The 15607-nt window shown below is 34.4% G+C and overlaps 1 protein-coding gene across 1 annotated transcript; it reads right to left on the bottom strand.

Moving 5' to 3' along the window:
* Positions 1 to 3507: 3507 nt before the first annotated feature.
* On the bottom strand, positions 3508 to 4317 carry LOC138316547 (uncharacterized). The gene has a single exon (XM_069258229.1). The coding sequence runs from the start codon at positions 4315 to 4317 to the stop codon at positions 3508 to 3510; it is 810 nt and encodes a 269-aa protein (XP_069114330.1).
* Positions 4318 to 15607: the final 11290 nt, after the last annotated feature.

The raw sequence follows: 15607 nt of genomic DNA, 5'->3' as shown, positions 1-15607 counted from the left end.
TCTTTTACCCCATCCCTTAATTAAACTCTTAATTTTAACTAGCTTTTTATCATAATTCAGTTTCGGAATTTTGTGCAGGTCTACATGAAAATCAATGCCAAGAAGTGTAAAGGTATTGACGCCCCATTTTAAGTGTAAGTCAGGAAGAAGTGTATCTGTGCTATATTTTTTACTACCTATCCAGATTACCTGAGTTTTACCCATATTAACTTTCAGTCCTGAAATTTTTGCATACAGGTTTAGCTCGTTAACAGCGGATTTCAAAGATCTCTCTGATCCATCAAGTATCAATGACGTATCATCAGCATATTGTAAATTTAATATATGACAATTATCTATGTTTATACCTACAATTTTTTTATCATTTCTTATACGAATTGCTAAAATTTCAGCACAAATAATAAAGAGATATGGTGCAATAGGGTCACCTTGGCGACAGCCCCGCCTTAACTTAAAAAAGGAAGAAAGGTTTCCCCCTTGATTAACTGCTGAAGATGCATTACTATGAAAGATTCTTATCCATTTTCTAATATCTATTCCAAAATTAAAATATTTTAATGATTCATCAATAAATTCCCATGAAACAGAGTCAAAAGCTTTTTCAAAATCTATAGTTAGTAACATTCCTGGTATATCATTTACCTCAGCATAATTCATGATATCATATATAAGTCTAGTATTTTCCCCTAAATAACGTCCTGATATGAAACCGGTTTGATCAGAATTAATAATTTTACTCAAAACTTCTTTAATTCTATTAGCTATTGACCCAGAAGCAATTTTATATACAGTATTTAAGAGTGAGATTGGTCGCCAGTTTTGAATGAAATATCTTGATTTATTTGCTTTTGGAATACAAGTAATGATGCCTTGACACTGAGTAACTGATAATTGTCCATGTAAAAAAAACATAATTAATTGATCTAACAACAAAAATACCTAACTGTTTCCAAAAACATTTAAAAAATTCAGGTGTATAACCATCAGAGCCTGGACTCTTGCCATTTTTCATTTTTTTCAGTGTAGCTGAAGCTTCCTTAAAGGTTAGAAATCCTTCAAGACTTGAAGATTCTATATTATCTAATTTTGGTACATCAAAATCTTTTAAAAAATCATTTAAATTCACCTTTTCTATATTCTCGTCCTCAGAGTATAAATGTTTGTAAAATTTTTCAACTTCACTCAAAATTTCGACTTGATTTGTTATAATTTCACCATTATTTGTTTGAAGTTTGGGAATTATTTTGGATGTAAAGTTTCTGTTTTCTAGATTAAGAAAGTAATTTGTTGGTTTTTCTCCCTCTTCAATCCATAATGCTTTTGCCCTTATCATGCTTCCTTTTATTTTTTTCAATCTTATCTCCTGAAGTTCATTCTTCTTATGAATGTATTCTTCACAATCTACCATATTGTTATCTTCCAACGACTGAATTTCAATTTTAAGATTATTTTCTCTCAGATTATTTTGCTTTTTTTATGAGATGAATAGGAAATGGATCTGCCCCTGATTTCCATTAATAGTGTTTCCAAAAATAGTTGATCATTTATCATAAATTGCAAATCTTCATTCAGAATGTTAGAAATATTATTAATATTATATACGGGTAGACAATACTGAGATTTGATCGAATGAATTGTTTCATTAACTATATTCAAAAAATCTTGATCATGTAACAAAAGGGTTATTAAACTTCCAAAGTCCTTTTCCTTTTTTGAAATCATTAAATTTTAATAAGATTTTTGGAAATGAATGGTCAGATCTATAACCAGATTCAATTGAGGTTTCTAGTACACTTGACAGTAAATTTTGTGACACAAGGAAAAAATCTAATCTTGATTGCTTTAAAGGATTGTGCTTCCGCCAGGTGTATCGTCTTACCTCTAAATGTTGTTGTCGAAACACATCAGTCAGATTTAGGTTTTCTATTAACTCAAGGACCTTTTCACGAGCTTTTGGGTTGTTAATGTTTTTATAACTTTTATCATAATCTAGATTTGGGTCAAGAACAAGGTTAAAGTCTCCACAAATGACATACTTATCGTTAACAAACTCATTAATAGTTTCTTCAATCAGATTGAAAAATGCTGGAGTATCAGAATTTGGACCATAAATTGTTATCAATGTAATTTTCTCACCTTCCATTTCTAAGTCTAAAGCTAAGAAGTTACCTGTATTATCTTTCTTCTGTTTGAGAACTTTGAAATCAAAATTATTATTAATTAAGATAGCGGTGCCTCTCGAGTTAGATTTAAAAGAGTTAAAAAAACATTTGTAACCCCATTCATTACAAATCAAGTCCTCTTTTTCCGCAGTAAAATGGGTATCCTGTAAACAGTATATACTATATTTTTTTTCCTTCAGGTATGTAAAAAAGTCTTTGCGCTTAAATTTATCAGATAAACCATGACAGTTACACGTTAATATGCTAATACCTTCCATTACCTTTTTGTTCTAAGATACCACGCAGTATTCTAATAAAACAACATATTCGTAAACTTTTTGAAATGCTTCCCATAACGTATGGTCGATCGTAATAGTACACACTATCAAAAGAATAGGAAAGAAGAAAGTGAAAATGGGGAGAAAGAAGGAGTAAAATCATAATGAATGGTCAGTAGAGACCATTGCCTACCAGGCAAGTCATCACCGCTTGTAAAATCTCCAAAACGAAAATGGAAAACACCACAACACTATCAATCAGACGCTTGAACTAGCTGACATATAAACGGATTCACGTAAAGCTTCTATATGATACAGACGTTATACTAAAAAACGAAAAGACTTCGGTATCAATATCCGGCCATTAATAATAATGATAAAAACAGAGTACAGAATGCTATTGTACCGCCATATAAAAATAATCGTGTTCTATCATTTTCATAGCAAATTGTTTCATCACATAAAATACAATTAACTCGATTCGATATTATAGATTAATGACCTGAGACAATAAATTCAAGTGGAAGAAAAACATAATTATATATACATATGTATAACACATTATTCTAAGCTTATGTATATGCATAAATGTAATAATGTTCTGATAATTCTTACATTGGACTGGTTACATTTACACATCGGATCATTTTGATGCAATAATAGTATTAATCTTTTTTTTTATTCATTAACTAAATTTATGCCTGCAATATTCAACTTATATTTGAAAAAAAAACAAAAAAAAAAAAAAAACAACATATAGTTTCATACACGTAGTGCCGGCTACAAGTTTTGTTATTTATTAAATCTCTGCACCAATTTTCTGCTTTAGATTATTTCATACACCTGTATACATACAATATAACCACATGTTTACATACTAAATATATACATGGACCATAAGCATAATCAAAGTTTTGTACATATTATATTGATAGTGACTTATATTTAGTAAGCCTTCGCAGCTAAATAGAAGACGAAAAAGTTCTTTGAATGAATTTACAGTTCGTGTATCGTCAAGTACATGTATACTCACGTAAGATGAGTGTTTGAGTCCTTTATTACTCACACTAATTCTCGTTGCCCGAACGCGAAACAAAGTTCCCGTCGTCTAATAGGTACTCGTCCGTTAGAACCGTGTTCATCGAGATCCTGCGTATAGTCTCTTTTCCTTTAAGTTTCGCGAAAAGTTTACCATCTACAGACCAAGTATTTTCCACACAGCCTAGGTCGTATGCACGTTTAAGTATTCTCTGGTTTTCCTGCGTTAGGTCCTCGAAAATATATATCTTCTTTCCTTTCAGTTTTCTTCGCGCCTTCAGAACTTCGAACTTTTTTATCCTTCTTGTGAACTTACATATGGTGGATTGTGGGCCAAGTCTGTGTGCAATGTCTATATCTGTGGATTCAATATCCACATTCAGATAATCTCTGAAGAATTTCGCACACTTGTCTATGCAGGCTTCTGCAGTCTCATTTCGGTCGTTCGGCAGGCCGACGATTCGCACGGAATTTTTTCTTCCTTGCTGTTCCAATGAGTTGTCTTTTAATGTGAGCTGCACAATTCTTTCAACCGATAGTTCCACACTATTTTCAAGCTGTTCGATTGTGTCTCGAAGTTTGTCGTTTTCTGTCTCTAGCTCAAATACTCGGCATTCAAGTCGTTGAACCATTTCTCTATTTTCCTCTCTTATTTCTTCTCTTAGTTTGTTCATTTGGAACACTAAATCGTCCTTAGTCATGAGAGTGGCCAAAGTCTGATAAATATGTTCCAATTTCTCATCAGCAGAACCTGATAGACTGAGAGTCGATTGTCGCCGCTCCGTACCTGTTTTCGACTTGTTGTTTTGTCCAGCATTCGTTTTCTTGTGACTCGACATGTTCAGTTTGGAGACGTATAAGTTTTACACAGAGTTCAAATACACGTGCAGAATATGAAGAAAGTATAAATGTACGTACACGTAATTACTGCCTGGTGGCGATGGTCTCTACAAGAGGTGTTCAGTGAAGCATGGAGAACTCAGGTAGATATCACAACAATCTTTTCCAAATATTGAGAAAGATATATACTTTTTCTTGAATCTGTATGATCACATTTTACTATGGGTGTCCAACAGTCTTGATGCTACAGTCTTTTCGTAGAAATAATCCGTCTTATTAGGAAAATAGCCACATTTTCTACGGAGAACAAAACACCACGACTGAACACTTCTTGACTTATCAGAAATAATAGTTTGATGTTGGGTAACAATTTTGCTGCGTCAAGCCAAATATGAAAAATTTGTTAAAAGATTACCATTTTTGAGCTGAAAATCGGAGTTTTTCATTTCCTGCGTAGAAATCATAACATACATTGGATTTTTTGTTCCTGATATGTATTTGTTTTTCTATTGTGGTCATTTTGATACCTCATTAGTCTACTTCGGTTGAAAAATGTCAACGTTATGACTATTTTTCAATTTTTAGTGAAATTCGAGATGGCGGCCATCTTCATGACGTCATAACCGGAAGTTCATCCCAACTTATGCAATGTTAAAATTTTGATATATGATCAGTGGGTCATAAGGGTTCAGAAAAATATTGGTTCGGAGGTGTGGGTGGGACCCTCCTAGCCCATGGCCTATAAAACATCCAACAAATTCATAAAGGACACAATTCCATTATTAAAGACGGACTTACCGATCCAAAAATCTCCATTTACATTTCCAAACCCGTTTTTGTAATCGTCCCAGTTACGATTGAAATCGACATCTCCAATTGTTCTTCTTTGTATTACCTGGATGAACCGAATCAATATATAAATGAATGCCGATAGAAATTAATATAATCACAAGCAAATTCGTGGAATTTCCATCCCCACTTTCAGGACATATTGTAGGTAAACATAATTAAGTTTAGGTTTAACTTTGGTTGAAACAAAAAAAATAAATCAAAGGGCCATAACTCTGCTAAATAAGGTCCGTCGCAAGGGGCGATCGAACTCGGCCGAGCCCTTAAGCCATTTACCTTTGTTACTTAGGTTGAAGAAAATATGTTAATATATGTTACAGTTGTTGTACAGAAGTGGCAGAAAATGAGACTTTTTTTAATAAATCAAAGGGCCATAACTCTGCTAATTAAGATCTGCTAAAAGTGGCGATCGAACTTGGCTTAGCTCTAAAGGCATTTAACTTTGTTACCAAGTTTTAACAATATTAGTTTTAACATTTGTTAGTTATTTCACAGAAACTGCAGACGACAGACGAAAGATGACATTTTCAGGAAATTAAAGGGTTATAACTCTGATAAATAACATCCGCTGAAAGAGTTGATGGAACCTGGCTAGGCACTTAAGGCATTGAAACTTGTTACCAAGTTTTAAGAAAATCGTTTACTATTTTTTACAGTTATTGTACGGAAGTGTCAGAAACTGAATTGTTTAATTTAAGCAAGGGGCCATAACTCCGCTGAATAAGGTCCGTTGAAAGTCGCGATCGAACTTGATCGAGTTCTTAAAGCATTAAACCTTGTTAATAAGTTTGAACAAAAACGGTTTACATTTGTTACATCTATCGCACGGAAATGACAGAAAATAACGTTTTTAGAAATCCAAAGGGCCATAACTCCGCTAAATAAGGTCCATCGACAGTAACGATCGAACTTGGCCGAACCTTTAAGGCATTAAACCTTGTCACCAAGATTGAAGAAAATCGGTTTACATTTGTTACAGTTATTGCACGGAAACGAAGTATTACAGACAGACGGACAGGCAAACCCAAATCATTATCCCCCGTTTCGTAACTTCGTGTCTTCAAATACCCCGTCCCACTGGAAATAGTGGCTGTAAATATCAAATTTAAATGTGTGTAACATGCATTTCTCACTAGTTAAACTTTTTACCCAATTGAGTAAATATAACAAGTGACATGCGGGCTTTAATGGTCACCATGACACAGGATACATAGTTGTCATTAGGACATTTCATATTAAGTTACGGACAAACAAATTCAATATTCAAACTCTACTCCAAGCAATTATGTTGACAATTTTAAATAAATTTATCATGGAAATAAATATGTTGGTTACGGTCAGAATTGTTTTTGGATGTATGTTTGTTTGATTATTTTAACGTCCTATTAACAGCCAGGGTCATGTAAGGACGGCCTCCCATGTATGCAGCGTGTAGCGTGTGTGAAGTGCGAGGTGCGTGTTTTGGGAGATTGCGGTATGTTCAAATTGTGTCTTCTTGTATAGTGGAACTGTTGCCCTTTTTATAGTGCTATACTAAGCAACACACCCCATCCGGTCACATTATACTGACAACGGGCGAACCAGTCGTCCCACTCCCTGTATGCTGAGCGCCAAGCAGGAGCAGAAACTACCACTTTTAGGGGGCAGAATCCGGAGCCTTCCTCACAAGGGCGAACGTTCAACTCAAGGCCAAAAGTAAGGCGGTGCCAATGGAAGCATTAGGAAAGATAAAGTCAGTTAGGAAGAAAAAAGATTAGATCCTAAATTTAGTCGCCTTTTACGATCTACAATAGGGGCAGCAGGTACAATTCTAACGCCCTGACACAACATGAATAAACCGTAGTCTCCCAAAACACACATCTCACACAGCATACACGCAACACACAACATACATAGGAGGCCGTCCTTCCATGACCAAAGCTGTTAAAAGGACGTTAAATATTAAAAAAAGACACACAAAAATTTTTCATGTAGGTGGATTCTTGCGTGTTTTAAGTGCAAGTGCGTTGTTTGGGAACCTGGGATAACACCACAATTAATCAACCTGTCCACCAACCAATTGCTAGTCAATTTGATTAAAACAGTATTTGGGAGACTGTGGTATATTTGTGTAGTGTGGCCTTGTATAGTGCTGAAAAATTGTACCACCTCCCCCTATTGCAAAATGCGACTAAATATAGGTTGCAAATCACTGATAATTCTAACTGACGAAATTGTTGAAAATCTTGCGATGATACTAGGCTGTTTATTAAGTTTCATAAAGTTCAGTTCATATTGATATGTATTATGTAGCCACAATTATAATAATAATTACAAAGGGCAATAAGTCTGTAAGTCTCTGTCTAATAAGTCCGACTTTGTTCTTCGTTTGACATCATACCAAGGTAAGTTTCAATGTGAGTGTGTACTCGAGCTATCGTGTTCATATTAAAAAAACGAACGATGAGGGGCAAAAGACTATCGCGATAGGTTACCATGACGTATGACAGGATGACCTAATAAAACTCGTACTTTGTTCTGAGGTGAATGGTTTTAACAACCATCTCTATGAATATCTAGCGAGTTGTATATAAGTTACAAAATTAAATAAATCATGAACCTCTCTATAACTAACGTTTCTTCTTTAAATATGCATGGTCGAATGATCTAAAACATCGAGTATGCAAAAACCCACTTAGATTGTTCGTTTCTCGCAATGGTATTTTATGGTTATCTTGAAATATTAATAATGGGTTTTTTTCTTGGTCTATTACTTTCAGCTTAATCTTCTTTATCTATTGATAAATATTAAAATACTTCCATGAATCGACGGAAAAAATGTGGCTTAATATATCTCTTACAAAAAAACGTCAATTATGAAAAGCACGATTAATAATTATTTAACAAAACTTAAAATATATTAAACAGTGTATAAGCAATATAGTGTATATGAATAAGAGATCGTTGAATTAGAAAAGAAATGATTCATCGGTATGTGATCGTTGTATGAGAACATCGGCACAAAGTATTACCGGAGGTTAATAGAAAATTTCAAGTCTGATTAGTAACTTAAGATACAGTTGAGAAAACAGTAAATATTTTGTCTATATGAATTTAAACAGGATTCTCAATATACAAACAGTTAAACATGATAGAAAAATGATGTTACTTGTTTTTCTGCCGTCAATAACATTTTCTGTTATTCAAAGGAAGACGCAGTCTTAATTTGGAGATCAAAAACTATTTCAAATACACAACGAAATTTTAAACTTTGCAATATCAACTTTGATACTTTTAACAAGCATTGATGACTACAATATATAATATGAATTGATGATAACTTCTGTTTATGATGCTGTATTGGAAAATATAAGCACAACAATTTAAGAAATATCTCTACATGCATACATGTTTGATCATTTGATGATAATACCATGTTCAAGCTTGTTGTTTATATACTATTGTTTTCCTAATAGTGTTTTTTGCAATTTTCTTATTACATAAATAAAGCATTAACTTTGTTCTAATATGAATGCTGATGACTCCTATTTCACGGCTCTTTATAGATCCGCCTTAACTATTGTAAACAATATGAATTAACCAAAACAATAACTAAAAAAGTTGTTTTATTTTGCTTTTAATGTTAAATATGTATGACCTTTCATCATAACAAGAGACCTATGGGCCTTAGCGGTCACCTTAGTTCGGATTCAGATTGAAACAAAGACATATAAGCACTATATATTGGTTTATCAGGCCTTTGAAATCAGTCATTGATTTTATAGATTTGACATTTATGGTCACCTGAGACGAAGTTGTGTGTTCGTAAACAATTCACATTTTCGACGTCTTCTCAAAAATCACTGAAACAATTTCAATGAAACTTTGCAAAAACCTTCTGAGGCATAAGACCAATTAAAATTGTGAATTGTATGACTCCCACCCCAAGGGGGTTGTGGGAGGGCCAAAAAGGGTAAAATTGACTAAAATTTTAAAAAATATTCTTCTCCACTAGCAGATGTGGTAGAATCAAATACTCTTCATACATAGAAAGGTCTCAAGGATCTCAACAAAAAAATATGGATTATATGACCCTGGGGCTCCGGTTTCCCCCTGGGGAGGGGGTTAAGTTTACTATAGTTGATATAATGAAAACCTGTTTTTGAGCATTATTAGTCAAATGTTGTCAGACTTATCCCTATGCGATGGCCATTGAATCTTATTAACAAATTTTCCATGACTGACCCCCGGGGGCCTTAGGGGCGTGGCCTAACGGGGTCAAATAGGCTAAAATTTCAAAAATCTTCTTCTAAAATTCTGGAACTGGAAGAATCAAATACTCTTCATAGATGGAAAGGTCTTAAGGTGGTCCTTTACAAAAATTGTGAATTATATGACCGGGGTCTCACGTTTCCACCTGGGGAGGGAATCAAGTTTACTATAGTTTATATAGGGAAAAAAATTGAGTGGTCTGAGACCATATAATTAACAATTTTAGCTGACCTTTGGCCATGAAAAATTTCTGCGAAATTTCAACAATTTTCTTTTCAGCAGTCATGAAGGAGAAGTAGAAAATATAAATTGTTTATCGCCATAAGACGGACGACGACGGAAAAAAGGCTATTAGAATAGGTCACTTGAAACTTCGTCTCAGGTGACCTAAAAATGGTACGGGGTTTTCTTTACTTTTATTGTCCACTACCTACTTCAGGGATAACACTGAGTGCTACCCCCTTCGCGGCAGCTGTTCTCGGTAGGATATGTTGCTTGGTGTCTTCGGCGACACGCTTCTAGAAAACATAACGCGGACATGCCGGACCGCAGTTTTCAAAAGCACGCACATCGCACATGCAAGACATCACATACACTTAAGGCCATCCTGTTAAAAGGTCGTAATTAAAATAAACCTAACCAAACTATCATACCATTCAATTTACTCCAAACCAAACCCTTCCTGTCAACTCATAAAAAACTAGGCCCCGTTGGAACTAAGACGGTTTGTTTGTTTGATTAATTAACGTCCTATTAACAGCTATGGTCACTAAGACGGTGTCATAATGACTATTGTTAGAAAGAAGTTCAAAATGAGTTTTTAAAATTGCGGCCATCATTTTGATTTCGGATCGACCCACAAAATAACGAATCGTGGTCGGAAACATGTCTGGAATATTTAAAAACAATAGCTCAATCGCAAATAATTTTTTCATCCAATCACACCAAAGTCTATAAAAATGGTAGTTTTTGCTCCTGTTTAGCTTTCAGCATTTGGGATTCACTCGTTGACCGGATGGTTGAGTTTATTGGTGTCTTCAGAAGGATGATGTGTCTTGAACAGGGTACGGAACCCAAATCCTACTTCACAGAAGCGAGCGCCGAATAGAAGGCCAAAAGTAAGGCGGTGTCAAGGGGGACGCTAGGAGAAAGAGAAAAGATAAAATTCTAAACACAATCGCCTCAGGTACAATTCTACCGCCCTACCTCCTGCAGAACAGAGTCAATAGCGATGGAGCGTTCAACCAAAAGAAACAGTGAGGCGAAGATAATGTGTTAATCTATCCTAAGGCATTTGCCTGTTTGTCCAAAATACCCCAAGGTGCCTATTTATATTACGTTCCTTTTCGACTGGTGGCAAGGTTGTCAGATGACCTCCCAATCTTATGATTTTTTTCCCATAAAGAAATATCTTAATACAATCTATATTGGTAAAATTTAATATTGAACAAGAGGCTAGTGCGTCTTAACGGTCACCCGATATTTGATATAAATAAATGAGTGATGTACATGTAATTTACTGATGTCTTTTGTTCACAAAATAGGAACATACATGGACATCTAATAGCTCTACATACAAAGTTTAATCACGCTTGGTGCTTATTTACTCAGTGACACATAACCGTGTTCACAAGGTTCAAATTTTTGATTGCAAAGGGCAATTTATTCCGTAAATAAATTAGAGTCAAATTAAGCTTATTTCCAAATGTGTTCAAGATATTTTCTATGTTAGTCTTTATGTAAAGTTTATTTAAGCTCTGATCATATTTACTCAAGTTATCATGTTCACAAGATTTAATTATCATAATCACAAAGAGCAATAACTCAATTTTCACTTGCACCAAGATGATTTTCGATCTCGTCCGAGATCTTTCCAATGTTAGTCTACATAAAACTGAAATGATTAGTGCAAAGGGCAATAACTCCATAAATTATCGTCGAATCAAGCCGATTTTCGAACTCGTGCGAGATAAATATAATGTATCGTCTGAGATCGTTCCAACGTTAGTATACACACAAATATTTCAGTTCATATTTACTAAAGTTATCGTGTTCACAAGGTCCAATAGTAATTATAAGTGCGAATGAAAATAACTCTATAAACTACCGTTGAATCATGTGATTTTTGAACCCGTCTGAGATTGTTCCAATGTTAGTCTACATATAAAGTTTCATTAAGTGAACATAAGTTATCGGGTTAACAAGGAAATGTAAACAGACGTCGCATGGCGCTGGACGGACGACGCACAGCGACGGACAATAGCCTATCGCAATAGGTCACCATGACCTATGGTCAGGTGACTTAAAAACATCATCGTTTTGTGTACTAGTTTGGGAAACGATTTAAATGGAGTGTTGACGTTCTGAGACATCTCAATTGCATCAAACATTAATCTGTTACTTACTAGCCACGGTCCTTCCTCAGTTTCCGTATCAATGTAAGGATGGAGACTTCCTCCTCCAACGGCGTTCATCATGAAGATGCTCCCAGCTTAAACACGTTAGCATAATTTCAATTATTTATTCAACAAGACTATTTAGTCAACAACATGTTTTGTAATAATGCTCTAATGAGAAAGTTTTAGGACAAAATGTTGAATGATCGTATGATGTTAGTGTACCACCGACTCTAAGCATATATCATCAACAATGAGTAGCATTTGTATAAAAAAGAAGCACATGGAGTTGATGATTACGATCAGCGGGTATCCAATATATTGGTTTTTCATTCATACCTATTAATGTAATACTGACTGCCTACACTCATGACGACTGAGGATTTATTACATGGCTAGCCCATGCATTACAAAATCGTGACGGCAGCAAAATTGCTATTTTCTCGATTATATTAAAAATTTCTCTCAGAAATCTATAAATAGTCTGCTTTTACTATAAAATGATATTAAACGTCAATGTGTGAAAGAAAAATATTCTTTCTTACATGGATGTGAAGGATAGGGATATTCTAACCTCGGTATCACAAAAAGTAAGCCTCGGGTTTTACAACAGTTTGTGACCATCGTTTAGAATATCACTATTTTTTTTGGAAGAGTGTTATATTATCGATTATCATTATGTATATATTGTAACAAAAATACACTAAGAACTTACTAGAATAAACACTGATTGACTCATTCAAGCGTTCCTCATCATCAGACCAAAACATTTGTTAGAAATCACGCATAATTGTTGAAGTCCAGCATATAACGAGTTTTCTCCATGAATGATAGTACTTAAAAATATTTTGAAACATCGTAAATCATCGTGACTGTGTTGATAACTTAGAGCGATACTTTACCTGGTTAACCTACAATAACATTAAGAAAGTCTTGGGTTTATGGAAGATGTATGGGTAGTTCCGAACTGAAACACTTCAGAATATTAACTTTGAGGAAAAAGAAATATCAGGGTGAAAAATCACGTGACTCAAAATGATATATTTCACGGAAAGATGGCGGAAATCCTGCCATTTCAGGCATATTTTCCGGGTAGAACATTTTTTATTATCATTCAATTCTTATAATTTATAGCATAAAAACCATCTGTGCTTTAGTATTTATTTAAAGGGACAATTCAATCTAAGAGTACATTAAACCTTGAACATATTTCGAAAACAAACCAGTTCTAATGGAAATTAAATTACTGCGATATGTCAGAATAACCCACTGTAGTCAAATGTAAGTGAAATGTTCAATCGCCATTACACATAGCCTTTTATGCCGAACCCTGACCCTTGCCTGTGTAGTAAAGATTGTTTTTTCTTTCACACCTACGGGTGTAATACTGGCTGGTCCAGGGCAATACACTCATGTCGCCTGAGGCTGTATTGCATGGCTACTCATGCAATAAAGCCTCGTGATGTCACGGCGTCAACAAAATCTCTATTTTCTCGGTAAAATTTTAACTTTTTTTTCACGAATATGACTGGTTTTACTATGAAAGATGCAAACAAAGGAATTTGTTATGAAAGTATCACGTAAATTTTCATGTATGGAAAACTGACTTCCAGTCGTCGATTTCTCCGAATTTATTTCAAAATGGCGGGATATTATAGCTGTAAAATTGCAATAAAACATCGAGGTATGAAAGAAAAATACTCTTTCATAAGTGGATATGAAGGATAGGGATATTCTACCCTCGGAATCACAAAATGTAGCAAAACCCTCGGCAAGCCTCGGGTTTTACTACATTTTGTGACCCTCGGGTAGAATAGCCCTATCCTTCATATCCACATATGAAAGAGTCTTATAGTCTAGAACTACTCAACTCGATCTTACAGTTGTGATAAGTTTATTAGATGCGTTGTTCTTGTCTAAAAATAATTTCATCAACTCCTCAGCGGTTATGTATTGCATTTGTTTAACGTGTGTGACTTTGACTCGGATATGGGTACAGCGTACATGTCGTAACTGCTAAATCGTATTGATCAACGATTTGAAATTTCAATTGTATTTATCAAACTACTTAACAATGTTGTGGAATTTTTGTCACTATTTCTTGTGTTATGTTTCATAAGGAATGTAGAACAATACATTTATGTCATATTTTGCTTCGTGGTTATGTAACGAATTAGCCTCACTGAATTGTCTCTTTAACTTTGTACTCACATGTGCAAAATCTTAGTAGTTTTGGAGAACATTTTGCAGAAAGAAAATACATTGTATTGAAAATTCACTACATCTATGTAGAAAACACTACATGTAACCGCTCATTAGATGATTGAATATTATTTTTTCAATATATTTATATGTTTGTTCGTACAAGGTAGATAAGATACATGTATGTGTTCGTAACGAAGTTTAATTTTAGTAGAATCTCATATAGGAAGCTTGTACAACGTTTGGACGAAACAGTTACCGCTATTTTCTCTTGATGTCACTAGAAGTAAGATGACGTTTAGAAAGTATTTCGTATAGAACATTTGGAAGTCAATGCTAATAGAGATTTAGATGGTTTACTAGATCTCTGTTGCTACGCATAAGTACGTTAACATGTGTGCACTTAGAGCGGCGATTTTAGCATAAAGGGACGCAAAGCAGTTCACTCAAATCAATTACCTATATTTGCTTGCCATAGACATGAAAATAGAGAAAAAATAATATTAATCTTTCTATTTGCATAAGACATACAGTTTTGGGCGTACAGATAGACGTACTACTTACATGTAGACAAATGCGTACTCGAGGAGAGTCTCAAACGTATGGTCAATTTCCGTGCATTATAAACATTCCACTAGTGACAAAATAAGTGAAAAACTACAATATTACTGGTTTTATAAATACCAAGTATCTTGTAATCAAACACTTCTCTTGTTTGGCACTACCGTGGGTTTTATTTTTATACAGTCCCTGAGTGCACGTTCGTCTACCTGTATGTAGTTCGTCTACGCTCTAAACTGAAGATATATCTAAAGTAAGTAAACATGGTTGGATGGTGCGATGATGCTGAGCAGGTTAAAATATCCAAATCATCATATAGCTAATACTAATTACAGTGAACTTAAACAAGTAGTGATTATCACCCGCGAAAATTTCAAACATAATTTTGTTTTCATTTTTTTGAATTGTCCACAAACATCTTTTTTACATGTATTGAGACATGTTTGTAAAAAAATAAGTAACGGTACAAATGCTTTCTATCATAGCCGCCCGCATAGAACATTGAAGCTTTTGTTATGACTATAATGGTCATGTTCTATGTTCAAGTATAGTTTCTGTTTTAAACAAAAGACAAAATAGGGCGCATCGAATGAAATAGATGTATTATGGATTTTGATAATTTTTCAGTGAAATATACCGTACCAATTTCCGTGAAGCTTATCAGAACCACAAATATGAATTGTTTAGATTTAATTTGCACTACAATGATGTATAATTATACTGGCTGGAAATGAAATCATATATCTTAACAACATATATGAAATTATGTGTAAAAGCGGAGCAAATGTTGGTTTGTTAGCAAATTTTCCTCTGTCCGTGAAGCAGAACGTTCTCCAAAACTACTAAGATTTCGTATACGAAAGTACAATGTTAACTAAATACCTATACTCAGATAGCTTTAGGCTGTAATTTATAAGGATTGAGTGATAATATAAGCTGCTCTACCGGAAAAATACGCCTGAAGTGACAGGATTTTCGCCATCTTGCCGTGAAACACCATTTTTAGTCACGTGAATCCCCACCCTGAATA

This window comes from Argopecten irradians, chromosome 2, assembly GCF_041381155.1.
Source record: "Argopecten irradians isolate NY chromosome 2, Ai_NY, whole genome shotgun sequence".
Classification (NCBI taxonomy): domain Eukaryota; kingdom Metazoa; phylum Mollusca; class Bivalvia; order Pectinida; family Pectinidae; genus Argopecten; species Argopecten irradians.
This window is presented reverse-complemented; position numbering and strand designations above follow the sequence as displayed.

Excerpts from the sequence above, each read along its gene's own strand:
- LOC138316547 (XM_069258229.1), bottom strand. The coding sequence starts at position 4,317 with ATGTCGAGTCACAAGAAAACGAATGCTGGACAAAACAACAAGTCGAAA.